Source organism: Melospiza georgiana, chromosome 5 (genome assembly GCF_028018845.1).
Source record: "Melospiza georgiana isolate bMelGeo1 chromosome 5, bMelGeo1.pri, whole genome shotgun sequence".
Classification (NCBI taxonomy): domain Eukaryota; kingdom Metazoa; phylum Chordata; class Aves; order Passeriformes; family Passerellidae; genus Melospiza; species Melospiza georgiana.
This window is the reverse complement of record NC_080434.1, coordinates 67,392,027-67,415,209: the sequence shown is the minus strand read 5'-3', so window position 1 is coordinate 67,415,209 and position 23,183 is coordinate 67,392,027. Positions and strand designations below refer to the sequence as shown.

At 60.2% G+C, this 23,183-nt stretch overlaps 2 protein-coding genes across 2 annotated transcripts in view; one reads left to right on the top strand and one right to left on the bottom strand.

The window, feature by feature from the left end:
- Window positions 1–8,187, bottom strand: part of RAB11FIP5 (RAB11 family interacting protein 5) — a 42,662-nt gene extending 34,475 nt beyond the window's left edge. The window contains exon 1 of the mRNA XM_058024918.1: window positions 7,811–8,187. Coding sequence (XP_057880901.1) covers window positions 7,811–8,187 — 377 coding nt within the window. The remainder of the gene's footprint in view (window positions 1–7,810) is intronic.
- Window positions 8,188–16,702: 8,515 nt separating this feature from the next.
- Window positions 16,703–22,787, top strand: LOC131084086 (homeobox protein notochord-like). The gene is given in 4 exon segments (XM_058025198.1): window positions 16,703–16,739; window positions 21,248–21,332; window positions 21,459–21,561; window positions 22,554–22,787. Coding segments are annotated over 4 exon segments (459 nt in total).
- The last annotated feature ends 396 nt before the right edge of the window (window positions 22,788–23,183 follow it).

Below are 23,183 nucleotides of genomic sequence, written 5' to 3'. Positions count from 1 at the left end.
ACAGGATGGACAGGTGGGAAGATGGAAGGAGGGAAGATTTCAGGAGCTGTAAAACAGATTGGGACAGCAAGAGCAGGAGTCAGGATGTGACCAGCCCAGCTGGATTTATCTGCTCAGCACCCACAGTTTGTGTCCCCCAGCTGCCTCCCAATAAAGCACCCAGTGGGCACCCAGTGACCTGAGCTGCCCTGACACACAACCCAGGGGACAAGGTGACACTGGCAGTGCTGCTGATCCCTGCCCTGCCCACGAGAGCCCAAAGTGAAACCAACTGAGCTGACTCTGTGAGACTGCAGAGCACCAGGGGCTGCTGCACAGGCCCCATGGGGGCAGCTGCTCCTGGCAGCCCCTCCAGGGCACGGGGGACACAGGAGAGACACCCTCTGCTGTGGATCCTGGGGGCACAGGAGAGACACCCTCTGCTGTGGATCCTGGGGGCACAGGAGAAACACCCTCTGCTGTGGATCCTGGGGGCACAAGAGAGACACCCTCTGCTGTGGATCCTGGGGGCACAGGAGAAACACTCTCTGCTGAGAATCCTTCCCACTTCAGGCTGAGAGAGGCACCAGGGCAGGTGAACACACAGAAACAGCACCCAGGGGCTTGGGAGTGCCTGTTCTCCAAAGGACACCAGTGCCAGGGCAGGGACACAAACCCCAGGGGAAGGGACACCAACGCCAGGGCAGGGACATCAATGACAAGGAAGGGACACCAACCCTGGGGCAGGGACACCAATGACAGGGTAGGGACACCAACCCCAGGGGAAGGGACACCAATACTGGGGAAGGGACACCAATGCTGGGGAAGGGACACCAGCCCCGGGGAAGGGACACCAATGATAGGGTAGGGATACCAATGCCAGGGCAGGGACACCAGTGCCAGGGCAGGGACACCAATGACAGGGCAGGGACACCAATGACAAGGAAGGAACACCAGCCCTGGGGCAGGGACACCAATGACAGGGGAAGGCACACCAGCCCCATGGCTCCACACAGCCTAAAGCACCAGCTACAGCTGCTCTGGGAACAGGTCACCAATGCCAGCACAGGGACATCAACACCAGCACAGGGACACTAACCCCAGGGCAGGGACACCAATGCCAGGGCAGGGACACCAAGCCTGGGGTAGGGACACCAACTCCAGGGCAGGGACACCAATGCCAGGGCAGGGACACCAGAAGTGACACCGATGCTAGCAAAGGGACAGCAATGCCAGCATAGGGACACCAGCCCCATGGCTCCACACAGCCTAAAGCAGCAGCTGCAGCCCCTCTGGGAACAGGTCACACAGGGATGGCTCATCCACCACGACAGCCCCTGCTCAGGAGCGAGTCAAACACGAGGAAAGGGAAAAGGGAAGGAAGGAATGCTGAGCCCAGCAGCAGCCCCACTCCCTCATCCCGGCTGGGCTGCTCAGGGAAGAGCCCCCTGGCAATGCAGAGCTGGGGAGGAGCCCCAGGCTGCTGCTCCAGGGATGGAATTCCCAAAGGCCACGTCCTGGGCAGGCCCTGATGGAGCAGGAGCATTCCAGGGTAGGTCTGAGCACAACTCAGGCAGGCACAGGCTCTGACAGGCCCCAGGCACGGAGAGGGGCTCAGTGCCCACCTGGCACTGCAGAGGATGCCAGCTTTCCCTTGGGCTCCTCCAGCACTGAGCAGATTCCTCCAGGAGCCACAAGGAGCATTCCCCAGAAGGAGGGGAGCAGAGCCCCCCCTGCACCAGGCTCTGGAGGGATGGAGGGAGCAGGGACTGAGCACAGCTGGGCTCAGCACAGGCAGCAGCTCCAGCTGCCCCAGGCCTGCAGCTCTGCACCAACAGCACTGAGGGCTTTGCCCAGGTTTGTGCTGCAGGTTTTTCTGCAGCTGGAGGCACTCGGGGCCCTGGAAAATCCACGTGACACAGTGAGAAGCCTGAGTCTGCAGCTTTTTGGGCTGGAAGATGATGGAGGGTGATGGGCCAGTGCTCACAGCCACCAACACACCGATGTGCCAGGTTAGCTAAGCTGGGAGCAGACCACTCAAACATCTAAAAAAATGAGAAAAGCAGATTTTCCTGCAGGAGAGCAGAGCAAGGGCCTTAAACTCCTTAAACCAGCAATGGCAGCTGGGTGGAAATGGGGTTAGCTGCGCAGGTAGGAGCAAAATTACACCCAAAATCACACTCAAAATTACACCCAAAATTACACCCTGTGGGGCACCTGGGGCCTCTGCCCTGGGCTCCCAGCTGGGGCAAACACTTGCCTGGGGTCAGCTGGTCACCAAATGTGTTATCCTAGTTCTGGTCACCAAGGGTGTTAGCCCAGTTCTGGTCACCATGGGTGCTGTCCCAGCTCTGGTCTCCACGGGTGTTATCACACCCTGGTCACCACGGATGTTATCCCACCCTGATCACCACAGATCCATCCCACCCTGGTCCCCACGGGTGTCACCCCACCCTGATCCCCACAGATGCCACCCCAGCTCTGGCTGTCCCCCTGCCCCCACAGCAGAGCATCCTGCCCCAGTTTTTGGCAGCAGCAGCCCCTCCTCCCCTGCAGCATTTCCACACTCCAGGGCGTTTCCTGCCTCAGAGCTGCATTTTCAGCCTGAACCATCCCAGCTCAGGGCACACCAGGAGCTCCCCGGTGCTCCTGCCCCCCCACAGACCCTCACCAGCCCTGCTGGGCACTCTGCCTGCCCTTGGGTGCAGAGCTGCCACCCCAAACCCACCCCAGAGCAGCAGTTTCCTCCCCACCCCAGTGCAAGGTCTCTCTCTCCCCTTGGGCTAAGGACAGGCATGCCAAGGACAGAGCTGCAGGGATTTGGCCTGGGCTCAGCTCCCCGGGGAGCAGACAGAGCTCCAGCCTGGGTGTGACAGTGTCCCCTGGCACCAGGAGCCAAGGCCAGGCTGGGAATGGAAAGCAGCACCAGGTCCCAGGGAGATGGCACAGCCCCGAGGCTGCCACAGCCCCATTCCACTGCTAATGATCTCCTGATCTTCATTAAACCAGGGAGGGAGGGAGACCCCACGGGCACAGCGTGGGCTGGCACAGCTCCAGAGGGGCTGGGGAGGAGATGGGAGCGGGTCCGTGCCAGGGGGAGCACCAGGACAGTGCCAGGGAAGCAAGGAGGGGACAGGATGGGTCCCACCAGGCCAGCAAGGGACAAGTGCCTGGTGTGGGGCTGCTGGCAGGGGTTTGGGACCATCCTTGGCTCTGAGGGAGCCTCTCAGCCCTGCAACACACGGAGCACACGGGCAGCACCCATCACTGGGCAGGATGGGCCCCTCTGGGTCAGCCCTCACCTTCTCCCAGCCTCCTGCCCATGCTGGGGCTCCTTCTCCACTCTCTCTGCCTCCATGGCATTCCCCCAACCCAGGAATTCCCTGTTCCTCCCCCAGGGAAGCTCCTCCATCCCCACATGGAGCAGAGAAGCCCTGGTGGCCCCAGGGAGCTGAGCTGGCCAAGTTTGGCAGCCAAAGGAGAGGGTCAGGGCCCTGCACTGGGGGAGAGGGAGGGAGGGGAGCCCCAGAGCCCCCCCAACAGCAGCTGCCCCACAGCTGGGCAGGAAGGGGAACCAGAACAGGGAAGTGCAGCACGGAAGGGCTTTGGGGAAGTCAGAGCTGAGCTAATTCTGCACAGGGAACAACTCCCCCAGACGAGTTCCCTGTCAGAAGCAAGTGCAAGGCACTGCAGGAAGAGCAGATCAGGAATCCTGACTCCTGCTGCACCCTCACACACAGAGCCCAAACCCTGGGGGTTGAGCCCTGGGGCTCCCTGCCTGCACCTTCACCCTGTCCCATGCCCATGGGAGATCTTTGGGACAGGGACAAATGGAAATGGTTCTGCAGAGAGGGAGGGACCAGGGAATGGCCACTAAGGGCTTTAGCCAGCCCAGGACACCTTGGACCTTCCTCCTGCCATCAGCCTCACCCTGCAAATCAGGGAATTTTGGGTTCCCAGGCAGGGAGATCCAGGGCCCAGCCCTGCAGGTGTTCCCTCCTGTCCCCTCAGTGTCCCCTCCCCTGCTGCTCATCCTGTGCCAAGGGAAAGGTCCCTCTGGAGAGGGACTGGGGACAAGGGCTAGAGGGATAGGGCACAGGGGATGGATCCCAGAGGGCAGGGCTGGATGGGATCTTGGGAATTGGGAATTGTTCCCTGGCAGGGTGAGCAGGGGCTGGGCTGGAATTCCCAGAGCATTCCCAGTTGTGGCTGCCCCTGGATCCCTGGCATTCCCCAAGGCCAGGTTGGACACTGGGGCTGGAGCAGCCTGGGACAGTGGGAGGTGTCCCTGCCATGGCAGGGGCGGCACTGGGTGACTTTACAGCCCCTTCCAACCCAAAGCACTCCAGGGCTCTCAGCTGATGGGCTGGGTGTGCAGGGGACAGTCCCTGGCTCACTGCCACACCACAGGATGAGCCCCACGGGGGACTCCAAGGGCATTTCCTGGATGTTGGGAAGCACAAGCAACACCTGCCTTGTGAATTCCCAAAAATCCCTCTTTTCCTGGGCTGGAGCCTGGCTTTGCACAGCACAGGGAGCTGCAGGATCAGCTCAGGGGAGGGAGGTGAGGACCAGGAGAACCTCCCAGGGCTCTCTGGATGCCCAAAGGCTCCATGCAAAGGGGGAAATGATGCTCAGAGCTTGCTTTGCCTGCCAAGCCCGATCCCCGGAGCTGCCTGAGCGTGGGACAAACCCTGGGACACCCAAAAAGGCCATAAGAGCTCTGAGGCTGCTCTTGTGCAACTCCAGGAGTTGCTTTTCCCCTGGCAAAGCACTGAAATGGCCCAGGCTGAGCAGCTCGTAAACACCCCGGCCCCCCTTCCCGGGGAAGAGTCCAAGCTTGACGGAACATTTTCCAGCAGCCGAAAACAAGGATAACAATTATCACTGCTCGAGTTCCTGTGCAATAAAAACCTGCAGGGAAACAAGAGCAAGGTCAGCACGCCGACAAGGGATGCTCTGCTGGATCAGGCTCCCCCTGCCCTGGCAGAGGGCAGGGCTCAGCCCCACAACCTTGTTATCACTTCAGCACAGCCCTGCCTGGACCCTGCAGGGCCAGCCCCAGGGTGGGAGCCTCTGTTTGTTTTGCTCTTTCTAATTTGGGACTCGAAGTTTCCTCCTGAACAAAGTTGTTTCCAGACATTGGAGCTGGCTGGGAGCTCCCAAAGAGTCAGAATCCCCTAAGCTCCCTATGATCCTTCTCCCACCCAGCTGGGCAAGCTCCAGCCCCTGGGATTCTCCCCCAAAACCCAGTGTGGCCCCTCCAGGCTGCAGAGGGGCACAGGGTAAGAGCTTCCCTCATGTTTTCCGTGCTCATTTCCATCCTCAGGGCCACGGGTGAAAACAGAGTTTTAAAAGCTCCTGCGATCCTGAATGCCTCAAAGGGAAGTGAATTTTCCTTATGCAAGCAAAGCTACAGGAAGGGAGGGAAACAGCAAATGAGAGACTCATGGAATGGGTTGGGCTCCAAGGGACCTCAAAGCTCATCCCAGTCCATCCCTTCCTCTGTCCCAGGTGGATCCAAGCCCCAATGCCCAACCTGGCCTTGGGCACTGCCAGGGATCCAGGGGCAGCCACAGCAAATCTGGCAATTCCATTCCAGCCAGGAATTCCTTGCCAAGATCCCAGCCCAATCTCTCCTTTCCCAGTGGGAGCCATTCCCTGGCTCCTGTCCCTGCAGGCCTTGTCCCCAGTCCCTCTGCAGCTCTCCTGGAGCTCCTTCAGGGACTCTGAGGATTCCCTGGATTTTTCCCTTCTCCAGGGAACATTCCCAGCTCTGTCAGCCTGGCTCCAGAGCAGAGGGGGCTCCAGAACCCTGGAATGGTTTGGGCTAGGAGGGACCTTATTCTCTCCAGGCCCTGGAAGGTGCTGGAAGGTCTCCCTGGAGCCTTCTCCAGGCCCCTGGGTCTCTCCAGGCTGCAGGGTTGGTGTCACGGGGTGACACAGGCTGGACATTGCTCCCGTGGGATTAACAGCCCCTGACGGGACCTTTGGGACTCCAGGAGCCAGGAGCAGGCCCTGGCCAGGAGCAGACCCTGGGGGGCTCCACAAAAACCTCTCCTAGGGCAGGGCTGTCCCCAACCAGGGGGTTTTCCCACATCCCCGGTTCCAGCAGGCCCCAGGAATGCCGGCCCAGCCTCTGAGCCCGCCCAGCTCCGGCGTTTTGCTAAGAAAAGCAGAATAAAGCAGGATAAGCGCGGGGGAGCTGCCAGCCGTGTCCCCGGGGCTCCTCACGCCTCTCCCGGCCCACGCTCCCCTGTGGGCCCGCCGGGAGCCTCGGGGCTGGGGAAATGCGTTTGCTCCACAGGGAAAGTTCCCCCAGCCCGTTCTGCTGCTGATTTTTGTGGCTGTGAGGGGAGGGAAGGAGGGAGGGAAGGAGGCTCCCTGCGAGGCCGCAGCTCCGGGCAGCGATCCAGCACAGCTGCCGGGTTCGGGGGGCCAGGGGGGCACTGCCAGCCCTGCCCCAACAACGCCCCCAAAACTCCTTCCCTGCTGGAATCCCAGCCCCATTCCCGCCCCTCTGTGCTGGAAAACAGTCTGGTTGTTGTAAACCCTTCTGGGCAGGGAGGAGGAGGAGCAATTCCCTCCACGCACAGGGTGCAGCACGGGGTTGGGGTCTGCACCCCAAACTGGGGACCCTCCATCACAAACCAGGTGACAACGCGGGGGCTGCAAAGCCACCGCAGCCAACAGGGGACACCTGGTGGGACAAACCACCAGGGGACAAACCACGAGGTGCAGGAGGGACAGAGCCCTGGGGATGCAGAGGGACCGCGGGCCATGCTGTGCCTGTCCGGGGAATGGATGCCCCGGTGCCCTGCCCGGGGGATGGGTGCTCTGGTGCCCTGTCCAGCACGATTCCCTCCCAGGGGGATGCAGGGACCTCAGGCCATGCTGTCCCTGCCCAGGGGATGGATGCTGTGCCCTGTCCAGCACGATTCCCTCCAAGGGGATGCAGGGACCACCGTCCCACATCCCCTTCCTGGCACAGCCGGGATGTCCCACCCCTCCCGCATGTCCTTCCCGGGCATCCCCAGGTCTTGCCATGCCCCGAGTCCTTCCGGGGGGGTGACACAGCCAGCCCGGCCTGGGAACCCCTCCCCAGGGCCACTCTCCTGCGGCGGGCACAGCCATGGATGGAGTCGGAGCCCCGCAAAGCCCAGACGGGCACGCCCGGATGAGCCACACCCCAACCCTCGAGGCACGTCCCGAGGGTGCCCATGGAAGCTGTGATGCCCTTCCTCCTCCAGCAGCCGTCCTGGGGACCCAGGGACCATGCGCTGCCCACCCTGGGGCACAGTGACAGCCATGCCAGGGCACTGGGGCATTCCAAGTGCCCACCCTGGAATACACAGTGGCACAGTGACAGCCATTCCAGGCACTGGGGGGGTCCGTGTGCCCACTCTGGGGCACACAGTGACACAGTGACAGCCATGTCAGGGCAATGGGGGATTCCATGTGCCAACCCTGGGGCACACAGTGACACAGTGACAGCCATGGCAGGACACTGGGAGGGTCCATGTGCCCACCGTGGGGCACACTGACACAGTGACAGCCGTGCCAGGGCACTGGGGGATTCCGTGTCCCCCTCCAGGCATACCCAGGCACGCCGTGACACCACCGTGGGACACATGAGGATCCCAGGACACCAGTCCCCGGGCACACGGGGGGTCCATGTGCCCACCTTGGGGCACAGTGACAGCCATGGCAGGGTACTGTGGGGGTCCGTGTGCCCAGCCTGGGACCCCGTGCTGCCCACTCGGGGCCACTCAGTGCAACCCCGGCCCCAGCCCCAGCCCCGGCCCCGCTCCCGCGGCCGCCCCGCACTCACCGCTCGTCGGGCCCGCGGCCGCGCTGCCGGGCGGGCTCCAGGGGCACCAGGGCCTGGCCCAGGAACCGGTCCATGCCCACGAGCGCCCGGTGCATCACCGTGAGCACCAGCTCGGCGCAGGCCCCGGGCTCGGGGGGCAGCTCGAAGGCACATTCCTCCCTCCACTCGGGGCTGCCGCCGCTCTTCTCAGCCACTGAGGTGCTGTACTTCTCGCGGCCCAGCTGGATCACGGTGTACGCGTCGCTGCCGCCCGCTTTGCCTTTGCCGCCGCCCTTGCAGCGCAGCCCGCGGGCCCGCACCACCGTCACCTGGACGTGCGTGGGCAGCCAGGCCGGGCAGCCCTCGGCGGGCAGCGCGGCCGCCCGCAGCAGCGCCATGGCCGGGCCGGGCCGGGCGGGGCGAGGCCGGGAGAAGCGGCCGGGCCGGGCCGGGCCCCGCTCCGGAGCCGCCGCTGCCGCAGCGCGAGCGACACCGGCGGGCCGGCCCCGCCCTCAACGGCGCAGGCCACGCCCCCAGCCGCTCTGACCACGCCCATAACGCGCTCTGCCTCCGCCCCGCTCAAATTTAGCTCCGCCCCAAACGGCCCCGCCGCGCGCTGGCCCCGCCCCTGGCTCTTAACCACGCCCCACGGCCGCCCTTGCCCCGCCCCTGGCTCTTAACCACGCCCCACGGCAGCGCTTGCCCTGCCCCTGGCTCTTAACCACGCCCCACATCAGCCCTTGCCCCGCCCCACCCGCGTTGACTCCGCCCCCAACCGCTTTGCCCCGCCCCGCCCCGCCTGGCGGCTGGAGAGGGCGGGGCTCGGGGCGCGGGCAGGGGGCGGGGGCGGGGGCGGGGCCTGGGTGACGCCCAGCCTGCTACGGTCACACCCCTGCGGCCACACCCCTGCGGTCACACCCGGGGCGGTCACTCCCCTACTGTCGCACGCCTGCGGCCACGTCCCCTGCGGCCACACCCCTGCGGCCGCACCCCTACTGTCACACCCGGGGCACACACATCGCCAGGGCCCGGGTCACCCCTGGCACCGCATCCCGGGCACGGCTCTGCCTGTCTGTGTCCCAGACCCACATGAATGAGAGCACAGGTGTGTCCCTGTGCACGTGTGTCCCTGCCCAGGTGTGTCCTTGCACAGGTGTGCCATGTACATACAAGCACACAGGTATGTCCGGGCCCAAGTGTGTCCGTGTCCAGGCGTGCCCATACCTGTGTGTGTCCATTCCCAGCTATGCTCATTCCCAGCTGTGTCCATTCCCAGGTGTGCCCACACCCCACACCTGTGTGTGCCCCCCCGGCTGCCGGAGCCCGCCCCGGGCCGTTCTGCTGTGGCCAGGCACACCAGGAGCAGCTCGCCGGTGTCCCACAGCTGATCCCTAATGTCCCCACTGCTGGCCCCGGTGCCCCCATGGCTGATTCCCGGTGTCCCCACGGCTGATCCCCCGTGTCCCCACAGCTGATCCCCGGTGGCCCGAGCCCCACGCACCACCGCTCACCCCTCCCAGCCGTGAGCGTTTCCCAGGCCGGGGCCCCAATCCCAATGTCCCCTCTCAGTGTCCCTAATGTCCCTAATGTCCCGTTAAACCCCAGCCCGGCCCCGCCGCCGTTCCGTGCCCGGGGCAAGGTCAGGCCAGCGGGGCGGCGATCCCGATGCCGATGCCGATCCCGCCGCGATAAGGGGCGACCGGGGCAGCGGGGCCGTGCCAGCCCTGCCCTATCGCTGCCATCGGCCACCGCTGCCACCCTCCCGGCGAGACCGTTCCGCTCCAGCGCGGGGACACCAGCGGGACACAGAGAGGGGAGGGGGACACCGAGAGGGGACACAGAGAGGGGACGCCGAGGGGGGAGGGGGACACTGAGAGGGGACAGCGGGAGGGGAGGGGGTCACTGAGCAGGGACACTGAGGGGGGACACAGAGAGGGGTGGAGACACCAAGAGGGGACACTGAGAGGGGACACGAGAGGGGGCACTGAGCAGGGACATTGAGAAGGGAGACTGAGAGGGGACACCGAGCAGGAACATGAGCAGGGACACTGAGTGGGGACGCTGAGAGACAACACGGAGGGGGGACACTGAGTGGGGACACCAAGAGGGGACACAGAGGGGACACAGAACAGGGACACAAGCAGGGACACTGAGTGGGGACAAAGAGAGGGGACACTGAGTGGGGACACTGAGGGGGGACACCGAGAGGGGACATGAGAGAGAACCACCAGGAGGGGACACTGAGAGGGGACACTGAGTAGGGACACCAAGAGGAGACACTGAGAGGGGACACAGACTGGGGGAACTGAGAAGTGACACTGAGAAGGCTCTGAGGTCCCTTCCAACCCCATCATTCCGTGATTCCCGTGTCCCTTCCCGTGTCCCTTCCCTTCCCTTGGGGTCTCCACTCGCCCCAAACGCAGCAGGCAGGGCTGAAGCTGCCCAGGGCAGGAGGAGGAGGGCAGGAGGAGCCCCATTTCACCCCAAAAAGCCCCCAGGCCAACCCGAGAGCTGCAGAAAATCCCATATTTTCCTGTTGGGATGTGCTGCCCCGGCCATATTCAAATCCCCCATTAAAATTTGCTTCATAGGGAATAAAACCCTCCCCAGGAACTGCTTATCACCCCGAGATGAACTCAAATCCAATTATCCCTCCAGTCCAGGGCCTGCTCCCACTCCCCCGGCTGCCCCTTATCCCTCCTCAGCATCTGCTTTTGATTTTCCCTTCTTTTGATTGTTTTTGCCCAGTTTTTTATGCTCTGATTATCTCTACTCTCAGCACATCTCCTCCTCTCCGCCACTTCCCATCTTTTACCTCCATAATTGGGATTTTTTTCCATCTCCCTTCACCTTCCCTGCCCTGCTCCGATTTATTTATCTCATATTTATTCATCTCTTTGATTTCTCGCTCACCTTTGCATTTGTTGCATAAGGAGGGTTTTTAATTACCCCTAAATCAATTTCTGTATTTTTTATTCCACTCTGGAATCAAAGGGAACACCGGGATCCTTTGCAGCATCCTCAGCGAGCCTGGGCTGAGTGAAATTTTCCTTTAATTCTTGCTCCAACTTTAATTTTTTTGCTTTAAATTTTCCTTCACATTTAATTTTTGTTTTAACATCATTTTTTTATTTGCCTTTAATTCCTGCTGTAATTTCATTTCGCCCCTCAATTTTAATTTATTTTTTTCCTCTCATTTCTCCTTCAACTTTAACCAGTCCTTCAATTTCTGAATAATTTAATTTTTTTCCTTTACTTTCTCCCTCAACTGTAACTTTTCCTTCAATTTTTGATTAACTTAATTTTTTCTTCCTCCTCCTGCTCCATGGAATCTCCCTCCCCCGGCTCACCCTGGTGCTCCCCTGAAACACTGGGTGTGGACTCCCAACAAACCCAGCTCCCATCCTGGGAAGAAGCTGGAAAACAACACCAATGCAATGACTTTTTTTCTCTCTTCCCATATATATTTGGTCAAAAATCCCTCTCTCCATCCCAATGGAGAAGGACATCTCCATCCCAAGCCCATCCCAAGAGCTTCCCAGCCTGGAGCTGCCCCTCCCTGGGGATGGGAGAAGTTCCTGGTTGGGGCTGTAGAGAAATGGGATTTTCATGGGAGACAAGGAAAGTGCTGCAGGAACAGTGGGAGCTGCACGATGGGATTGAGATTGGGATTGGGATTGGGGATGGGATTGGGATTGGGGATGGGATTGGGATTGAGACTGGGGATGCCAAGCCAGGCTTTGCTTGAGAAGGCTCGGATCCCATTCCCAAGGTTCGGATCTCATTCCCATGGCTGGGATTCCATTTCCCGGGCTCAGATCTCATTCCCAGGGCTCAGATCCCATTCCCAAGGCTCAGATCCCATTCCCAAGGCTCAGATCCCATTCCCAAGGCTCAGATCACATTCCCAGTGTTCAGATCCCATTCCCATGCCTGGGATTCTATTTCCAACGCTGAGATCCCATTCCCAGGGCTCGTTGGGTGTTTGGATCCATTGTGTGGTGGAGCCAAGCGCCAGGGTGGGAGTGAGAGCAGCACCAGCCCTGCAGGGAAGGGAAGGGGTGAAGGAGGAGCCAGGGCTGGGAATGCAGCACCTCTAAGGTGGGAGAGGCTGGAAACGACCCAAAACCCCCCAGCCCTGGGCTGATGGCAAAGGCAAGGTGGGAATTGTGTCCCTGTGCCCCTCCCTCAGGTGAGAGCCCACCTGCAGAGCTGCCCCAGCCCTGGGGCCAACAGCAGGAGGACGTGGAGCTGCTGCAGAGAGCCCAGAGGAGGCCCCGGAGCTGCTGCAGGGCTGGAGCCCCTCTGCTCTGGAGCCAGGCTGGCAGGGCTGGGAATGTTCCCCTGGAGAAGGGAAGGCTCCAGGCAGAGCTCAGAGCCCCTGGCAGGGCCTGCAGGGGCTCCAGGAGAGCTGCAGAGGGACTGGGGACAAGGGACAGAGGGACAGGAGCCAGGGAATGGCTCCCACTGGGAAAGGGGAGATTGGGCTGGGATCTTGGCGAGGAATTGCTGGCTGGAATGGAATTGCCAGATTTGCTGTGGCTGCCCCTGGATCCCTGGCAGTGCCCAAGGCCAGGATGGACACTTGGATCCACCTGGGATCATAGAAGGTGTCCCTGCCATGGAACTGGATGAGCTTTTGTTCCCTTCCAACTCAAAACACTCCATGGTTCCATGGCATCTCTTCCCAAGGAAGCACATCCCCGCAAATATTCCCAAACCATCAAAACACCCCCAAACCCAGACACACAGACCGGGACCGACAGCATCACCCAAAGCTCCCCCAGCCCCAATTCCTTGGAATAGAAGCAGCAAAACTCATTCCAACCCATTGGGAAGGGGCAGGCAGTGCAGAATTCCCAGCTGGCAGTGCAGGGATGCCCGGGAATGGAGGGGAGCTGTGGGGGAAGGGGCCTGAGCCAAGACAAATAAAGAGTTCAAATGGGAAACGATTAAAACTAAACTAAAGTCACATAAATGGAAAGCGGGGGAGATAAGGCGCGGGCGCCCTCGCTGCCTATTTAACATTCATTGGATTGAATAATCAGGCCTCATTATCTCAAATTGCTGCATATTTGCCCTCAAAATGCTAATTTGAAAGTTGGCTGCGAGCGCCGTCTGCCTATTTTGACTAAAATATGATTTTGCTTTATTGAGCGGCGCTCGTAGCTCCGGGGGCATTTCCCCTGCGCCGAGCACACGGGAATGGGCAAAAAAAGGGGAGGAAAAATCCCCCAACATTTATCAAGAGCCGGCCGGGGAGGAGAGCGGGCCCTGCTTTGCGTAGAAATGGCATTTTTAGGGCTGGCAGTGAAATTAAAGCGTTATCAGGCGCTTTTGGGGATGGACACTTTATCGCTCATCTCGGGAAGGGAAATGGGAGAAATAATTTGCTTTTATTCTGATTGTTTGGCGGAGCGGAGAGGGCTGCAGGCTCCTCCTTGCCCCCCCTGTCCCCTTCACCCGCCCTTCCAGGGGGCAGAATCGACGCTCTGGGCTTTATCCAGCGGATCCCACATGGAAAATTTGCTCCATTTGATCTGCGGCCGGGATTCAGAGCATCAGTCTCGGGCTGTTATTACCCTTCCCAGGAGTCAATCAATGGATAGCAGGGAGGGATAACAGCCTCCCCCGGTCCCGGCGGGGCTGGGGTGAGCCGGGGTTGCCGCTCCGAGCGCCTCAATCCCCGTGAGCGATGCCGGGATCCGCTCCCGGCCCCGCCGCACCCCCGAAGGACGCGCTTGTCATGCAAAGCCCCCCGCGCTGTTTGCACAGCAAACTGCAATTGTGTGCGGGATTAAGGGGGTCCCGGGAGGCCACGGAGCCTTGTTGACACTCGGCGCTGGAAATCCGGCGCCATCAATTCCACGGGCGCCTCTGGATTTGGCAATGACACCGCGGGTGACATTCCCGCTGGCAGATGGACGGGCGCTGACCCCCCCACGTCTGGGGGCAGATGGTGACACGAGGGGGACACACCGAGGGGCTGCTGGCCCTGGGGATGCTGCAAACCCCCGGGGGAAGTCACAGCAGTTTGGTTCTGCTGTCCCAAAATCGGCACGTGAAGGACAAACGTCCCCCTTGCCATGTCCCCATTGCTGCTGTGCCTCGGGGTGGGGGGAACGTGTCCCACCTCGGCACCAAAGGCTCAGCCAGAGCCTGTGTGGGACAGTGGCACCCAAAGGCTCAGCCAGAGCCCGTGTGGGACAGTGGCACCCAAAGGCTCAGCCAGAGCCCGTGTGGGACAGTGGCACCCAAAGGCTCAGCCAGAGCTCCTGTGGGTCAGTGGCACCCAAAGGCAAAGCCACAGCCCGTGTGGGACAGTGGCACCCAAAGGCAAAGCCAGAGCCCGTGTGGGACAGTGGCACCCAAAGGCAAAGCCAGAGCCCGTGTGGGACAGTGGCACCCAAAGGCAAAGCCAGAGTTCCTGTGGGACAGTGGCACCCAAAGGCTCAGCCACAGCCCGTGTGGGTCAGTGGCGCCCAAAGGCTCAGCCAGAGCCCGTGTGGGACAGTGGCACCCAAAGGCTCAGCCAGAGCCCGTGTGGGACAGTGGCACCCAAAGGCAAAGCCAGAGCCCGTGTGGGACAGTGGCACCCAAAGCACAGAGAGGGGACAGCTCAGAGCCCCCCTTTATCCATGGGGATAAACCTCTGTGACAAACATCCTGGCACTGTGTGTCCCATCCTGGTGTGTCCCAGCCCACCGTGCCAGCCCAGTGTGTCCCACTCTGATGTGCCCTATTCTGGTGTGTCCCCATCCCACTGTCCCCATCCTGCTGCCCCATCCTGCTGTCTCTATCCCACTGTCCCATGTCACTGTCCCTGTCACTGTCCCGTGTCACTGTCCCTGTCACTGTCCCTGTCACTGTCCCGTGTCACTGTCCCTGTCACTGTCCCGTGTCACTGTCCCCATCCCACTGTCCCATGTCACTGTCCCCTGTCACTGTCCCATGTCACTGTCCCCATCCCTCTGTCCCTGTCACTGTAACCATCCCTCTGTCCCGTGTCGCTGTTCCCATCCCTCTGTCACTGTCCCTGTCACTGTCTCCATCCCGCTGTCCCTGTCACTGTCCCTGTCACTGTCCCCTGCCACTGTCCCATGTCACTGTCCCCATCCCACTGTCCCATGTCACTGTCCCCTGCCACTGTCCCGTGTCACTGTCTCCATCCCATTGTCCCATGTCACTGTCCCTGTCACTGTCCCGTGTCACTTTCCCGTGTCACTGTCCCGTGTCACTGTCCCCTGCCACTGTCCCATGTCACTGTCCCATGTCACTGTCCCGTGTCACTGTCCAATGTCACTGTCCCGTGTCACTGTCCCCATCCCACTGTCCCTGTCACTGTCCCGTGTCACTGTCCCCATCCCACTGTCCCGTGTCACTGTCCCGTGTCACTGTCCCTGTCACTGTCCCCATCCCGCCGTCCCCTCCGGGTCCTGCCGGGCCCCAGCGCGGTCTGGGATCGCCCTCTGGCGGTCACGGCGGGAACGGCTCCAGAGAGACCTCACGGGACCTTCCCGGGACCCCACCGGGACCCCACCGGGACCCTGCCCTGCAGCCCCTCCCGCCCGGGATTCTCTGGGATCCCGGTAACGATACCCGGGGTCTCTGGATGCACTCACCGGGATCGGCCCTGACCGGCATCCGCAGTAATTAGCAGTCTGTTAATTGGGGTGCCTGGTGATGGGAGCTGGCAGCTGACTGCGGCTCTGCCAGCTGGGATTGTCACTAACTGGGATCCCTGCTCACTGGGATTGTCCCTAACTGGGATTGTCACTAACTGGGATCCCTGCTCACTGGGATTGTCACTAACGGGGGTCCCTGCTAACTGAGATTGTCACTAACTGGGATTGTCACTAACTGGGATTGTCACTAGCTGCTATTGTCACTGACTGGGATCCCTGCTCACTGGGGTCCCTGTGGATCAGAGATGCTCAGCACTCCAGAAGCCTTTGGGAATCCAGCCCAGATGCCCCAAAAAGAGATTTTATTTTATTTTTTTTCTGGAGGCGGCTCCTATGGCACCATCAGCATCCAAAGGAGTTTGGGTAGGGAGCAGGACCAGAGCAGAGTGGGAAGGGCAGGGAAGGGCAGGAACCCCCACAGTTCCAAAAGCCCCAGAATAGAAATGAGGAAGATGTGGAGAGAAAACCAAATCATCATTTTTTCCTTCTGGTGCAGGGAAAGAAAGAAACATACCCTGAAATTGAACATTACATACCCTGTTCTGCTGCTTCAGTTCCTGAAGGATCCATCCCATTCCTGGGGTGATCAAACCCAGTCTGGGGGGCCCTGTCCCAGTCCCAAGGGTCCCCTCCCAGCACCCAGCCCTGCTGCAGGACCCCCACTTTGGGATTTTGGGCACATTCAACCCCACATCATTCAGCTGTGGATGTCATTATTTGCAGAAATTCCTCTGTTGGAGCTCCCAACTTCTACAATCTCCTGTGCAAGGAGTTTCTCAGGTCAGGCAAATCTACTAGGGTTTAAAAATATTTTTTTTTTCCTTCATTTTTCCTGCATTTCCAGCCTCAAACAGCCGAGGTGACCTGTGCACGTCCAAGTCCTGCTTGGGAAAACCTCCCTGGAGCTGGGTCAGGTCTTTGGAGAGGAGAAGTGGAGCTGCATATCTTAGGATGCTTAAGGAGGGCTTTGCTCTGCATCCCAAATGCAGGTGGGAGACCTTTAATAACTGGAAAAAAGAGAGGATTTTCTTGGGGAACTGTGATAAAATGATCCCACAAAGGGCTGGGGTCAGCTCTGGACCCTCCTCAGCCACTTGATGGCAGTGGGTATCCAAACACTTCCCTCTTTTCCAGTAATTTCAGCTGAATTGGTAGAAAATGTCCCTTTTCCCCCAGACTGGGGGTGTTCCTGGCCCCACAGTGCAGGGCTGGCAGCTGGGATGCACACATGGACGCAGGGACAGATGGACAGAGGGATGCTGCAGGTGGGTCCTGAGACTCTGGGATCATCTGAGCCCATCCAGGGACCCTGGAGCTCCATCCCCCTGCACTGCACACCCCACCTAGGGCTAATGAGCACCTTTGTCACTAATTAGCTCAGGAGCTTCAGCAATTAATCCTCAAAATCAGGCACAGCCATCCCTGGTTCACATCCCACTCCTGGATCCCAAGGAGACCCTGGGTTTGTGGGCAGTGACCCCAGTTCCAGCTCTCCCTGCTCCCTGTCTGCACAGCAGCACCCCCCCAGATTCCTGACACCTCTCTCCAGGACAGGATTCTCCCACCTGCAAAAGAACTGAGCCAGAAAACTGCTGGGTTCCTCTGTCTCCATTTCACTTGGATCCCAAACATCACTGGGACCCCATCCCCATGGACCCCAAACACCAGTTTGGGACACCAGAACCCCCATTCAGCCCCAAATCACTGGGACCCCATCCCCATGGACCCCAAACACCAGTTTGGGACACCAGAACCCCCATTCAGCCCCAGAGCACAGGGACCCCATCCCCATGGACCCCAAACACCAGTTTGGGACACCAGAACCCCCATTCAGCCCCAGAGCACAGGGACCCCAAAGCCCCACTGGGCCCCAGTGTCCCCATTCTGGCCCCAGATCACCTGGATCCCAATCCCACAGGTGCCACCAATGTCCCACCCAGCTCAGGGACCCTGAGCACCCCCATCCAGGGACCACCCAGCTCTGTGAGGGCTCCAGGGGTGTTTGCTGAGCTCCATCAAACAGGGGAGAGGAAAAAGGGAATAAAAAAAGGGAAAGCACCTCCTATCCAAACACAGCCGGGCCCACCAAGGGCCTCCTGCCTTGTTATCTTCCCTCATTAAGGCTCAGCAACACCAAACCTGCCCCCTTTCATCTGTGCCCCTTCCTCAGGGCCTTCATCTGCCCCCAGTAACCCCAAACCTGTCCCCCTCTCACCTGTGCCCCCTCCCCAGAGCCTTTATCTGCCCCCAGCAACCCCAAACCTGCCCCCCATTCTCTCTGCCCCCTTCCCAGGGCCTTTATCTGCCCCAGGGCAGTGGCAGGAGCAGTAGGACAAGTCCCTGTGCTGCTCCAGGGAATGAATGCCATGTCCACTGCAGGATTTTAGGGATAATTTGGATTTTTTTGGGGTACAGACCCCCCTGGGGAGGTTCCCCCTGCAGCCCTCCGTGGGGGTGCCCCAGCACTGCAGCTCTGGGGGTCCCTTGGGTGTGGGGGGAGCAGAGCAGAGGCTGCCCTGGCCAGGGCACAGCCCCTGATGACTTTTCCAGCAATGCTCGGGGTCATTCCCAGCCTGGAGCAGTTTGGGGTTTGTTCCCAGTTCGGGGTTTGTTCCCAGTCCAGAGAAGGTCGGGGTTGGTTCCCAGTTCAGGGTTTGTTCCCAGTTCGGGGTTTGTTCCCATTTTGGGGTTTGTTCCCAGTTCAGGGCTGTTCCCAGTTCGGGGTTTGTTCCCATTTTGGTGTTTGTTCCCATCCTGGAGCAGTTTGGGGTTTGTTCCCAGTTCAGGGTTTGTTCCCAGTTCAGGGTTTGTTCCCATTTTGGGGTTTGTTCCCAGTTCAGGGCTGTTCCCATTTCGGGGTTTGTTCCCAGTTCAGGGTTTGTTCCCAGTTCGGGGTTTGTTCCCAGTTCAGGGCTGTTCCCAGTTCAGGGCTGTTCCCAGTTCAGGGCTGTTCCCATTTCGGGGTTTGTTCCCAGTTCAGGGTTTGTTCCCAGTTCAGGGCTGTTCCCAGTTCAGGGCTGTTCCCAGTTCGGGGTTTGTTCCCATTTCGGGGTTTGTTCCCAGTTCAGGGCTGTTCCCAGTTCGGGGTTTGTTCCCATTTCGGGGTTTGTTCCCAGTTCAGGGTTTGTTCCCAGTTCGGGGTTTGCTCCCAGTTCAGGGCTGTTCCCAGTTCAGGGTTTGCTCCCAGTTCAGGGCTGTTCCCAGTTCGGGGTTTGCTCCCAGTTCAGGGCTGTTCCCAGTTCGGGGTTTGTTCCCAGTTCAGGGCTGTTCCCATTTCGGGGTTTGTTCCCAGTTCAGGGCTGTTCCCAGTTCGGGGTTTGCTCCCAGTTCAGGGCTGTTCCCAGTTCAGGGCTGTTCCCAGCCCAGACCAGTCGGGGTTTGGCCCTGGGGAGGGCCGGCCCGGGGGCTGCAGGGGCTGCTGCGGTGCAGATGTGGCCCCGGGCCGCTCCCCCTGCCCCGTTTCCTCCCCGACAAAGCCCCGGGCCCCGGGGAGGCCGTGGCCGGCCCAGGTGTGACTTTTCCCAGCTCATTAGGACGAGCTGCGGGGTTTTTAGGAATCTCAGCCCCTAATGACCATCTGAATCCCATCAGCCGAGCTGGGGCTGCAGGGAGAGCCCCGGCACATCCCTCGCTGGCCCGGGCTGTGCTGACCCCCAAAAATCACCTGTGGGGAGGGGGATGCAGGGCTCAGGGGGCCAAGGGGGTCCCCAAGTGCCTGCCCCGGGAATTTGGTGGCCTTGGGGTGACACTGAGCTCCTGTGTGGTCCCACTGAGTAATTCAGGGCCAGTGTCACCCTGTGGGAGGACATGAGGGGTCCCTGCCCCAGGGACAGGGCACATGGGGGGACATCCAAATGGGGGACAGGAGAACATGGGGGACACTCAGTCAAGGGTAGCGGGACATGGGACAGCATCTCAAATGGGGACAGGGGACATGGCGGGGTAAATTCCCATCGAGGGTAAGGTGACACGGGGGGACACCCAGCCGAGGGCAGGGGTACACGGGGTGACATTGCCATGGAGATCAGGGGACACTGCAGCAGGACACCCCTGCTGAGGGCTGGGGGCTGGAGGGGACACTGTGTGGGAGCAGCGGGCAGGCAGGGGACATCCGGGCGGGCACAGGGACAAGGAGCACCTCTCCTGGGGATACCCCTCCATGGGGACCCCTCCCGGCCCCCACAGGGGACACCCCCTCTCCCCACGGGGACCTGCATCCTCCTCTGCCAGGGACACCCCCAAACGGGGACCTTCCTCCCCAGGGGACACCCTGTGATGGGGACCTTCCTCCCCAGGGGACACCCCCAAACCGGGACCTTCCTTCCCAGGGGACATCCTGCAATGGGGACCTTCCTCCCCAGGGGACACCCTGTGATGGGGACCTTCCTCCCCAGGGGACACCCTCAAACCGGGACCTTCCTCCCCAGGGGACACCCCCAAACAGGGGCCTTCCTCCCATGGGGACACCCCATGATGGGGACCTTCCTCCTTAAGGACACCTCCAATGGGGACCTTCCTCCCATGGGGACACCCCATGATGGGGACCTTCCTCCCCAGGGGGACACCCCCAAACGGGGACCTTCCTCCCCACCCACAATGGAGACCTTCCTCCCCAAGGGGCACCCTCAAACGGGAAACTTCCTCCCCAGGGGACACCCCACAATGGGAACCTTCCTCCCCAGGAGCACCCCACAATAGACACCTTCCTCCCCAGGGACACCCCCAAATGGGGACCTTCCTCCCTAGGGGACACCCCCAAATGGGGACCTTCACCCCCAAATGGGGACTCCCTTCCAGCACTCCAAGGAGGACCTTTGGCCCCCTCTCTGAACAGGGGATCCCATCATTCACAGGGATCTCTTCCAGAGGGATCCCCAGCCCCCTCTCCAGCAGGGATACCCCCAAATGGGGACCCCCTTCAATCCCCAAGGGGAGACCCTTGCCTGCCCCTCAGGGACCCCTCTCAGGGGAGTTCTCCCAGGAGGGTCCTGCCCACCTCTCCCAGGGAATGGCTCCAAACGGGGCCTGAACCCACCTCTCCTGTGGGGCCCTCTGCAATGGGGATCCCCTTTCACCTCTCCAAGGAGAGGGATCTCTTCCAGGAGAACCCATTCCCATCTCTACTGGGATACCCCCAAAAGGGAGAAGTATAGGGGAGCTCCTTCCACCTCCACATGGGAAATTCCCTCACAGGGATGTTTCTCCATGAGGGACCTGTGTCCACCTCTCCCAGGAGATCCTCAGGAAATGTGGGGCCTGTGACGGTGTTCACAGGGGTCTGAGGATGAGGGAAGAGATGAGGATCTGACTCCATGTTTCAGAAAGCTAATTTATTGTTTTATCATATATATTATATTAAAACTATACTAAAAGAAGAAAGGATTTCATCAGGAAGCTAGCTAAGGTTAGGAAAGAATGATGAAAAAGGTTTGTGTCTCAGACAGAGAGTCCGAGCCAGCTGACTGTGATTGGCCATTAATTAGAAACATCCACATGAGACCAATCACAGATGCACCTGTTGCATTCCACAGCAGCAGATAACCATTGTTTACATTTTGTTCCTGGGGCCTCTCAGCTTGTCAGGAGGAAAAATCCTAAGGAAAGGGTTTTTCAGAAAATATCGTGGCTACAGGGGCCCTCTTGGAAAAAATCTCTTTAAAGGGGAAGCCTCCAATGGGAAGATTCCTTCTGCCTCTGCAGGAAAGAAGGACCCAGGACACTCCAGAGGGGACCCCTCCAAGAGCTCCTCTCCACCCGCTCTGTGTCACTCCAGGCTTCCTGATCTCCGAGTGCTGCTTCCCCCTGCTCAAAGCCAAGCCTGGCAAAGCCAAGTGAGCCCGGACCACCTTCAGCAGCGAGCAGCTGGCACAGCTGGCACAGCTGGCACAGCTGGAGCAGCAGTTCACCCGCACCACCTTCAGCAGCGAGCAGCTGGCACAGCTGGCACAGCTGGAGCAGCAGTTCACCCGCACCACCTTCAGCAGCGAGCAGCTGGCACAGCTGGAGCAGGAGTTCAGCTGGCAGCAGTGCCTGGTGGGGCAGGAGCGCTGCCTGCTGGCCTGGAACCTGCAGTTCAGCCAGGAGCAGGTGAGCCCCCTGCCTCGATCCGCCTCCTGTCCTCCTGTGCCACCAGCAGCTCCAGGATGTGTCCCCACGGAGCTGGGACACTGGGATGTGTCGCTCAGGGAGCTGGGATGTGTCCCTCAGAGAGCTGGGATGTGTGACCTGTCCCTCAGGGAGCTGGGATGTGTCCCTAGAGGAGCTGAGATGTGTCCCCAGGGAGCTGGGACACTGGGACGTGTCCCTTGGGGAACCGGGACATTGGGATGTGTCCCTAAAGGAGCTGGGATGTGTCCCTTGAGGAGATGGGACATGTCCCTAAAGGAGCTGGGACGTGTCCCTCAGAGAGCTGGGGTGTGTCCCTAAAGGAGCTGGGATGTGTCCCCAGGGAGCTGGGACACTGGGACATGTCCCTTGGGGAACTGGGACATTGGGATGTGTCCCTTGGGGAGCTGAGACGTGTCCCCAGGGAGCTGGGACGTGTCTCTCAGCCTGGCACAGACCCCCAGGGTGCTGACAGCACAGTTCCAGTTAAAAGGGTGGTTGATGGCAGGTGGGGAAACTGAGGCACGGCACGGCTGTCCCAGAGCCAGGAACTTGTGTCCCTCTTCAGGCTGGGCTCCAGCTCAGGCAGGTGCAGCTCCTGGGATGCAGGGAGCAGTTTTCCATCTTGGTGGGGACAGATTGGACACTGCCTGAGCACAGGGGGCCGTGGAGCAGCCAGGCTGGAGAGCCGAGCTCGGCCCTTTCCCAAGGGGGAATTCTGGGATCTCCATCCTTGGAAGTGCTTAAACACACCAGGGTGGCACCTGGGGACACGGGTCAGTGGGAAGGGTGGTGGCGCTGGGTTCTTGGCTGGACTCTGACCTTCCACATTCAATGATTCCATGATTCTGTGCTCAAACACACTCGGGTGGCACTTGGGGACACGGGTCAGTGGGGAGGGTGGTGGCGCTGGGTTCATGGCTGGACTCAGTGACCTTTCCACCCTCAGTAATTCCATGATTCTGTGATCCCAGGTGAAAGTCTGGTTCCAAAACCACAGGATCAAGTGGAGGAAACAGAGCCTGGAACAGCAACAAGCCAAAGTGGCCAAAACGGGTTTGGGCACCCCACAGAGGAGCCCAGACCCACAGAGCCACCTCGAGGAGGACAAGGACTGCCCAGCAGAGCCAGGGGACAGCCAGGAGGACACGTCCTTGTCCCCAGGCTCAGGGACAGCCCCTGCACAGACTGTGACAAAGAGCTGCTGAGCCACCACAGACCCTTTGTGTGTGTTATCGATGTACCATAGCTGGAAATATCCAATATATATACAGGATATATGGGGCACCCCTGGGGCTTGGGGGTGAAATAAATTATTTATGCAACTCTTGGGCAGGAATAGCCCCCATCCTGCAGGGCTTCTTCCTGGGGGAGTGGGAGCCACTGCAGCCTCAGTTCATCCCAGAGGTGTTGGGAGCTTGGAAATCTCCCAGCTCAGGAGCTTCACAGAGCCCCTGGATCCTGGACAGGATCTGTTCACCACAACACCCTGCTCTGCCCACAGCTCATAAATGCCAGTGCTGCCTTCCTCTCCAGGACTCAGAGCCAGGGCAGCAGGGAAATGCACCTGGAGAAAGAGCTGGAGGGAGCTCTGTGACCTGGGC